The 10,262-nt window shown below is 44.2% G+C and overlaps 1 protein-coding gene across 2 annotated transcripts in view; it reads left to right on the top strand.

Annotated features, from left to right (window-relative positions):
* LOC147016125 (lysyl oxidase homolog 3A-like) overlaps nucleotides 1–10,262 on the top strand; it is a 261,877-nt gene that overhangs the window by 57,181 nt on the left and 194,434 nt on the right. For both annotated transcript variants that reach the window (XM_085848863.1, XM_085848864.1), the window contains exon 4: nucleotides 8,770–8,986. In XM_085848863.1, coding sequence (XP_085704989.1) covers nucleotides 8,770–8,986 — 217 coding nt within the window. The remainder of the gene's footprint in view (nucleotides 1–8,769; nucleotides 8,987–10,262) is intronic.

A 10,262-nucleotide genomic window follows, 5' to 3' on the forward strand; every position in this document is an offset into this window, starting at 1 on the left:
CCCCTTCCTTGAAAAAATGAGCCGCGTGACCCCAATTTGCAAGAGTGTGTGTATCGAGGCTGATTGATCTTTCTCAGCGTTGACCATTACTTTATCATTTATCAAAAGCAATGAACCTGCGCATGCTTCTGCTCTTGATGCAAATAAGCACGGATACTCTGGAACTCTTCTCGGAGGTCAGGAACATTTTTTTCCTTACAGTTTCAATGTGACGGATCAGAGGATATGAAAGAACGTAAGCAGGGTTAGGGTCAGAATAGAGGAATAAGCAGTAGCTTTGTGGAAACTAAGGTGCAATCATGTGCAGAGGCCCTCAAAAAGTATGAATTGGAAGTTCTTTCAGTTATAAAAGCTAATTTGGCCAAGCGAAGCAAGGTCAATGTTGGTTATTCCTGATACATGAAACACCCTGCAACCCATGCCTACGGAAAGCAAACTTTTTGTAATGCTGGCCACATTTTCCATCCAATCGTCATGTAACTTTGTTGAAGGTTTTGTGTCAGTCGTTCAAGCGGTTGCGGAGAAAACCAATTGAAAAGCGAAAAAAGGTGAAAAGGTAGGGACGGAAGAAAAAAAATCAGTGAGAGCCTCTGCTGATGTTCCACAACATGGTCAAGGATCGTTGTGGATGCCAACACTGGTAATAAATGAACCAATTGCTTAACACCACTTTTCACTTTGCGTGCACTGGGTAATAATATTCCTGGACACGATGTGCTTAAGGACAGCTGTGCTAAAACAAATCAAAATATAGAACTTTATAAACATTGTGTGATGTGTTGATGATGCCCACAGATCTTCACATTTCCACCAATAACAAAGCGGTGGGTTTCAAATTTCCAAAACCATGAGGTATACTCCAGGGTACAAAGAGAAAATGTGAATAACACATGTGGCTGTGATAGAAATAGACAGTAAAATGGTAAGACACAAATTTTTCCATCAAAGCCATTTCTTCACATCCGGATTACGATATATATAAATTTAAAAACAAACTTCAAATGCATGTGCTGCACAGCCTAGACCTTCAGATGACACATGGAGCACATGCGGTTGGCAATTATTATGTTCCTTTGCCATTGCTCACAAGTTGGTGGCTCTGTTTTTTTACTGCCTCTCCTCAGGTCTCGCACCCTCTGCTCTTTCATCCTTCAGTCACTCCAGTTCACATGTGTTATCCCAGCACCCCCCTCCTTGTGTCTCTCAATGTGTGCAATCCCGCTGTTCTCTCCTGGTTCTCTCCTTCAAGTTGACGCTGCAACACAACAAGTTGATGATGCACCTCTTCTTTGTCTTCCTCTTGTTGTGTCCACATGTTGTCTGACTGCCACAATTTTAGTACCTCGCCTTCCACCCTCCGTCATCTTGCTCTTTCCTGATCGTATACTTTATATACAAAAAAGAAGCAAAATGAATCTGTTTCTGAAACTGTACAGCAGATATCCTGAAAGCAATGTTTATAAGACAATTGTTCCTCGTATAATATTTTATTTTTTGTGATTGTGAAATTATTATGAAACGCTTGTGAAACACTTTGTAGATATTCCTCTTTTTGCGTATGGCAGCTTGGCTGCCGGGTAGCTCTCATTTTGTTGGGGTGCGGCTATGCTGCTGATACTGTGCCCCGATACCAATACACTGGTACTCATTTCGCCAACCTCGGAAGAATGACAGGCTGATTCAACCACAACTGGTGTTAATTCAGTAGCCAATAGGGCTCAAACTCAGGACCCGAAGATCCCAAGGGCTCAAACTCAGGACCCTAAGATCCCAAGGGCTCAAAACTCAGGACCCGACGATCCCAAGGGCTCTAACTCAGGCTAAGATCCAAAGCCAGCCACCATAGCCACTAAGCCAACACCAGGCTTAGTTTGTAGATGATTATGAAACGAGTTTGTACCTTATTTAGGAATCAGGACGTTTAATTGTGAGGAAATTTAATTGTGATGTAAAGATTGTGTTGTCTTTTTTTGTATAGAAAGCTGTTAATTCCCACATGTTTGTCTAAAACCGCCATACCTTTATGCCTTTTAATGTTCTTACCTTTGTAATTTATATTTAATGTGTCTTCAAAGCATCCGACAGGCCATCAGCATGAGTTGAGGTGGGAAAGCCACCATGACAGTAAAGTGCACCAAAAGCGCTGGATGAGATATCGGGGGAGGGTCAGCCCCGCCCACGGACTGGGGCGTCAAACTAATAGCGGCCGAGCGGGGAGGGGCAAAGTGCATCATGGATTGTGGTGAGAACAGAGGAAATAAAATGCGTGTTGGATATGGACATCCAGCAAGGTTAAAAACAAAACCCGTCAAAGGGTAGAGAAGCTCCTTGTGAGCCAATGGCCATCCATATCTGGTGCCCAACTGTGTCTGCAGACGTCCTCCTGCAGTTAGGTTACCCTTCTCTCGGAGGTTGATATCAGGATTTGCATTCCAGCCACCGTAAAACACTTCATTCCATAGAAAAACGCAAAAAAAAAAAAAATAGAAAACCCACTCCGTGGGAGTACATCCTGTGCAGCTGCCCTTTGCAGGACAGCTCACCGGATGATGGGATTGGGGCAAAGCCTTCGGGACCCACATTCCTTGATGAAAGGAGGAATAGCACAGAGTAACCTTCCTGGGTTGGATTGCTGTTGAGTGTGTCGGGATGGTGCTGAGTTGTCGTCCACCAGACGGCGGTCAACTCGGATGAACATGAGGTGGTCCCTTCAAGTGGGTGCTTGGAATGTCCTATCCCTAAGAGATGATGATCACCTCTCTCTCCTATCATCTGAGCTCAAGAGTTTGGACATCGGCGTTTTATCACTGTCGTAGGTTTGAAGAACGGATAGTGGTGAGCTCATGGTGGGTGGTCCACCTACTACTTGTCTGCTCATTCTGATGGTTACCATACCTGAGGGGTTGCTGTAGCTGTGTCCAATAAGCTGACTCCTATAATAATTGAGGTAACACCAGTCAACGAGTGTATTTTGAGACTGAGGATTCATCACTCCTTGGGTGTAATTTCCTTGGGCTCTGTATGTGCTCCAATTGAGGCGAGTGATCTCTGTGAAGGAGGCATTCTATGCCGTGTTCAAGTCTGGCTGATCAGTGCCCCAGGCGAGATACTTCTAGTCTTGGGGGATTTCTTTGCAACAAATGGCACTGGTCAGGATGCTTATGAGACATGTGTTGGTCACCATGGGTCTGGAACTGAGAACCAGAATAGCACTAAGTTCTTTGACTTTGCAAGAAGTCATGGACTTAGGGTGGCTGGTTCATGGTTTCAGCGCCCACAACCTCATCACTGGACTTGGCATTCCAATGCTGGCGGTGTGGCAAAGGAGATTGACCCTGTGCTCGTTGATGGTCACTGGAGGATGATCCAGAACTGCAGGGTCTACTGGAGTGCTCAATTCCTCAATACCGACCACAGGCTTGCTTCAGCAACTCTGAAGTTGCAGGTTAAATCTAGGAGAATGGCACCATCCCAGCCTAGGCTGGAGGCTGGCAAGCTCAAGGATGAGGGGGAAGCTGAGGAGTTTGCGAACAGGCTGAGTGGGGATTTGTGGGGGTCTGGGTGTTTTGGGAAATCCTGAAGAGTTGTGGAGTGCCTTCAAGACTACCATCCTTGATGTTGCCTGTGGATGTCTTGGAACCCACCATCTTGGAAGACGAAGAACTTTGTCTCCCAAGGGACACTGGATCCCATTGACAAGAGTTGCAGAGCCAGGCTTAATGACAGAGCTGAGCTGTTCAGGGAGTTGAAGCAAAAAACTGTAAATGTGATGAGGGCGGACAAGGAGGCCTATGTGTGAGGAATATGTGAAGTGTCAAGTGATTCTCATCCTGCTTACAGAGGAATTTGTGCATTGCCATCCTCCAAGTCCATTCCTCGGTGCACTGCATTTAGAGCAGAGGGTGGTGAGCTCTTGACAGAGGAGTCCGAAATGAAGGTGCACTGGGCCGGTTACTTTGAACAGCTGTACCAGGCTGACCCACCTGCTGTTGGGTTGGATGTCAGGGGTGTAACAATCCCTATTGCTGACCCTCCAATCAATTGTGATCTGCCTTCGTTTTTGGAAACACAGGCTGCGGTGAACCGGTTGAAATGGGTTCAAGCTCTTGGGATCTGTGGCATCCGTGCTGAACTTCTTAAGGCTGGTGGAAATGCTGTACTTGAGTCACTGCATGCAGTTCTGTACTCTGCCTGGAACACAGACATCAACGTAACTGACTGGAAAAGGGGCCTCATTGTCCCTCTCTGGAAAGGGAAGGGTGATTGCCAGGACTGCAACAGCTACCAAGGGGTGACTCTGCTCTCAGTGCTGGGGAAAGACTTTGCTTCGATAATTCTTGAGAGGCTTTGCCACCAATTGCTTGAGCACCAGCACCCAGAACATTCAGGCTTTACACCAAAGATGTCAACGATTGACCGTATTCTTGCTCTTGAGGTCCTCACCGAACGTAGACCAGTGTTTGGGCAGGGGCTGCTCACAGCCTTTGTTGATCTCCGCAAAGCATTTGATTCAGTGAATCGGGATGCCCTCTGGAGGATTCTTGGTTTCCGTGAGGTGCTACCAAAACTGATCAATCTGATCTCTGAAATATACTCTGGTACTGAGAATGCTGTGATGTGTGGTTGTTCCATCTCTGACTTATTTCCAGTTATTGGAGTTCTTCAGGTGTGTGTACTGGGCCCCCTACTTTTCAGCGCTTGTATAGACTGCATTATGGGTTGGATATCAGAGAGATCAAGTTGTGGTGCATTATTTAGGAATGTCAAGATCTCTGACCTTGATTTTGCAGATGATTCAGTCATCTTTGTGGAGACGCTGGATATCCTTACAGGGGCCTTCGAGGCACTGAATGAGGAGTTGGGGCTGCTGGGAATCTGGGTTTCCGGGTTTCCTGTGTCAAAACGAAGATCTAGGATTTCAGTAACATCTTGGATGCTGCGATGTTGTCTGTACCTGTTTTTGGTAAGAATGTTGAGGTCACAGAGAGATTCACTTTCCTTGACAGTGATATTCATATCTCCGTATGTTGTGAGTCAGAGGTCAGTAGACATCTGGGTTGGGTCTGGGGAGTCATGGATTCACCGGATCATGGGGTGTGGCACTGTCGGTACCTATACAGGAGGACAGAAGTCTGAGTCATTAAGTCCTTGGTGCTTCAAGTCTTGCTCTGCGGATGTGAGACTTGGACTCTGACCAGGGGTCTGAGATGGAGACTTGACTCCTTCGGTACCAGTTCTTTTCAGAGAATCCTTGGCTATCGCTAGTCAGACTTTGTGTCCAACGACAGGTTGCTGAGAGAGACTCAGATGAGATTTGCTACCGAGCTGTATAGTCCGTGAGCATCAGCGGCAGCTGTATGGACGTGTGGCTCGTTTTCCTGACGCTGATCCTGCTTGCTGGATTCTTACAGTGAGTTAGCCATGTGAGTGGAGGAAGCCAACTGGCTGACCACGTTGCCTCGTGGTTGCAGCAGGTTTATCGTCATCTCAAGAAGATGGGTATGGGCCAGGCATCTGCCTGGGGGGATGGCCAGATGGAGGCCCCTTGAGTACTGGCAGAATGTGGACACAGCGATGTGCTTCTCCAGTGCATGCGCTCATATCTGACTTCACCTGGCAGTATGTCCAGTGGCCTGCAAAAGTATTCACCCCCCTTCAAAGTTTTCACTTTTTTACACCAACTGAGGTTATTTCATGAGGCTTTCAAATCAAACTTAATGTGTGGAATCTTCACAAACTACTCCAAAATTACAGATAAAAATATCACAGATAAAATGTGAATACATTTGTTTAACAGAGAAAATGAGGTGATTCTCAGTTCCTGAAGTATTTAAACCCTTTGCCTAATTAAACCCAGATTGCTTCAGGACAAATTATTTGTTTGAAAGGTTACAAAATAAGTGTTATAGGTTTCACACCTGTATGTAATCGGTGGTTTAACTTTAAAATTAAGCTCCACACTTACAGTATCTAAGGAGTTTTAAGGTGAAACTCACTTGGTAAACCATCAAGGCAAACATGAAGACCAAGGAGCTTTCCAAAGAAGTCAGACATGAAGTGGTGGAGAATCACCATTCAGGAGAGGGTTATAACAATATTTCAAAGTTCCTCATTATGCTTTTGAGTACGGTGAAATCTATCATTAAGAAGTGGAAGACGTATCATACCATCTAGACTCTACCCAGATCAGCTCTACCCAGGAACACTTGTCAGGATAGAAGGGAAAATGGATGAAGCAAAATACAAAAAAATCCCAGAGGAAAACCTGCTGCCCTCTGAAAGAAAGCGGAAATTGGGACGGAGGTTCACCTTTCAGCATGACAATGACCTGAAGCACATTGCCAAAGGTGCACTGGAGTGGTTAAGGAACAAAAAGATAAATGTTCTTGAGTGGCCCAGTCAGAGCCCCAAACTAAATCCAATCGAAAATCTGTGTCATGACTTGAAGATTGCTGTCCATCAACACTCCCCACACAACTTGACAGAGCTTGAACAGTTTTGTGGAGAAGAATGGACAAACATTGCCAATCAAGGTGTGCAAAGTTGGTAGAGATCCATCTCAACAGACTCACAGCTGTAATTACTGTCAAAGGTGCTTCCACCAAGTATTAACTCAAAGGGGTGGGCACTTGTCCAACCAAGATATTTCAGCTTTGTATGTTTAATTAATTTTCTGAAATTTGTAGAATTTGCTTTTCACTTGGAAGTTATGGGAGACGATGTGTAAATAAAGGTGGAAAACGTCTGATTTAATGTAATTTGATTCGAGGAAATAAGGCAACAAAAGATGAAAATTTTGAAAGAGGGTGTGGACTTTCTGTAGGCTACATATTTCTATTTTGTAATGGTCGTGGGTTTATAGACCTTCGATCCGCAGGGCAGTAGGGGACGAGAAGGTCTCCACGTCCGCACGGATAATGTAGGGGCGAATCGACGTCTCAGACTCACGACTGCGGAAAATTTGTCTGCCAGAATTGGCTGAGCGAGCTGTGAAAGAATTAGCTATTGGAGGTACTTTTTTATGCATGGACCCAATCAGCCAATCTCATGGGTTTAATATGGAATCCTACTGGCGATAACCACCCACAGGTTCTCATTTACAAACAAATATTTATTGTGACAATATGGGGTGGGGAAGAGGAATAAGACATGGTGACACATGGGGGGGATCACTACATTCAGTAAACGGAAAATGATATACTACATTGGGATCGTCAGAAGCAACGTAATAAACAAAGAGCAAAGATGGAGTCATCAAGAGGAACCTGGATAGGATTCGAGTTTCACCCCCTACTCCATAACCCTGAAACCCCTCCAGGTGTAGCCAATGAGCCTTACAGAAAACTTTCTGCAATAGTTCACTTATCCTAGACAGACAGATAAAGAATAAAAGAGATGAAAGAAAAGAAAAAAGCAAGAATTTGAATGAATTAAAGAGAAATGTGAAAAAGTACAAAGAAGTGTGAAAGGAACGTAGAACAAAGATGTCAGGAAGATGTCATGGCTTACACCGAGTACAGAAGCACACTCATCACTGCAGCACGATAGACCTTGACCTTGGTTGTAGTTCTGATGCCATACTGGGACCAGAGACGTTTGGTCGGGCTTCCAAAAGCTTTTGATGTTGCTTGCATGTGGCGTGCAACTTTTGCATCAGGTGAGTTGTCATGTGTTACTGCACTCCCAATATATGTGTAGGTGTTAACATATCTAAAGGCTTCTCAATTGACAAAGAAGCCTGGTGTTGGCTTATTGGTTAGGGTGGTGGCTTGGGATCCTAGGGTCCTGAGTTCAAGCCCCATTGGCCGCTGAATTAAATACACCAGGAGGTTGACTCAGCCTGTCATCCTTCCGAGGTCGGCAAAATGAGCACCAGTGTACTGGTAAGGGGGACACTGCATCAGCGGCATAGCCACATCCCAACCAATGATGCAACCAGCAGCCACAGGCTGCACTCGATAGAGAGAGAGACAATTGACAAAGAATTCAGGTTGATCATTCGTGTCTACATTATGTCTATCTATCGGTTGACTGAGAGAGAAGGTTGACTTTGCTGGTGTTGATTTGGAGCCCAAATTGTTTTGCTGCAGTTGCAAAGCGAGTACTGATTTCTTGAATATCCCTACGTGAATGGGCAACGAGGGCTGAATCGTCAGCAAACAGAAGTTCTCTAACACATTCCACTCACACTTTGGTGTTGGCATGTAGTCTGGCTGGGATGAATCGTTTTCCGATACTTCTGTTACGGATATTATTTATTCATGCATAATATGCTGTCATATATTGTGATCTGCACGACACTTTGAATTGAAGGAGTTCGAATATATTGTTTGGATTTTCTTTTAATGCACGAGATGCAATTCCACCATTCCTTCACACGAGTACATTAATAGTGCAGGTTTACTAAAGAAAGCAACGGTGTTGTGGTACTAGCTACAATTGAGCTCAGAATCTGTTCACCTAACTCTGCTTCGTATCACACCTGACCTAAAATCGTCAGGATTCTGCCGCATTCTGCTATTAATGTACTCGTGTAAAAGTTCAGCCAGCTGTCTTCAGGATAGTCCTCAAGAGCCTTGGAAACGACTGGCAATCCCTAAGTACGTGACAACCATTCACATTGAATTAGGGCTTCAGTGTTTGTTATTTAATTATGTAGTGAAGGTGAAATATAATGTAGAAGTTGAAAAACCTGGGCTTGTTCACCAACCCATGCATTGCTTTTATGTGCCTGTATTTGCTGTCGTATTTCCCATGGGGTGCGTGTAGGAGCATGCTGCGGAGGCGAGAGGTGAAGCCCAACTACCTCATGCACAGTGTTAACTGCACCGGTTCAGAGGCACATCTTTCCATGTGTGCATTCAACTTTTATCAGAGTGACCAGGGTCGCAGCCGCTGCACAAACGGCATTCCCGTCACAGTGTTCTGCATTCCAGGACCCACATTTTCTGCTGGTCTTGTTTTCAAGAAGCTTTTCCGTGCAGAGGTTTGTTCTTTGTTAGAGTTGCTTCCTCTTTATCATCGTCAAGTAATGCCTCGCTCTCCAAGCAACAAATTAACAATGACGTTTGTGTGCTAAATGAGGATCGACAACAATTTCTCGGAAATCTTTTTGGATGTCTCACTGTGAAGATTGTGATTTGAAACATACAAACAAGTCGTTGAATTGCGTCTTACAATTGGTCAACCAAATCCTTCTTTCCACACCGGCATTCAAGGAAACAAAGAATTGTCGTAGCTAGTTCAAATTTACAAAGAAGGCATATACAGTATAAACTATAAAGAGAGATTCTTCAAGCTACACAGGGTTCATCAGTTTCGAGCTGGTTCGAGATTAACCTCAGAATTAGGTTTTGCTTCTACAGGGTGGCCTGAAAGTCACTTTACCCCTGCTAAAAACAAATGCTACACAAGATGTTTAAGAGGACTTGGCGACAAATTTATTAGTGCAAGGCGATAACGACAACGTCACTCTTTATTGAGCGCATGCTGAACTGCCAGGCTGAGCAGTTTACGTTTTATATCCCACTGAAAGGCTATATCTGGATTCGGACCGAAACCTAATCAGCTTGTTCTTGTCACCTAACGAACTCATCCACCAATTTTTGTCATAACCTGTTCACAACCTTTTTAAATATCGTGCTATATGTGTTGTTTTTGGCCCCATCTCTCAATTGTGAAGAATCGCTTTAAAAAAATAGAGTTCATAGAACACCTTGCCCCACACGATGTTGAGGTATACCATGAAATTGCAATAAAACAAACATTTTAAAGGTAGTACAAAAATATTCTAGAGGTTTACTGCCGTTGACGCAGTGTCTTGTACACCACCTTATTTAATATGTCCAAGTACTGCAAAACTGGAGGTTTGTTTTCCGATTCATGTTACGATATGTGTTCAAAATATAACATTCAATTGAAATTAACTTGTTCCTCAATCATAAACTGACATTTGTGGACAGACAGACAAACAGACAGTCAGAAATGAACCAATTGCGTAACCCTGCTCTTTACTTCGCGCATGCGGGGAAATTAATTATCGCATCCGGATTCGGATCCTCATCAAAATCGAATCAATTCGTCCTTGTCAAACACTCACTCTGTCCATCAAATTTCGTCTGAATCCGTTCTTAACTTTTTGAGATATTCTGCTCACAGTCAGACAAATAGACATGCAAACAAGTAAACAGGGGTGAAAACATAATCTCGGTGGAAGAGGTAATTATGGAGTGCATACCGAAACAACGAGTGATTGCGAATGC

This window comes from Eptatretus burgeri, chromosome 12 (assembly GCF_056783735.1).
Source record: "Eptatretus burgeri isolate ZD-2024b chromosome 12, Ebu_testis_v1, whole genome shotgun sequence".
Lineage (NCBI taxonomy): Eukaryota > Metazoa > Chordata > Myxini > Myxiniformes > Myxinidae > Eptatretus > Eptatretus burgeri.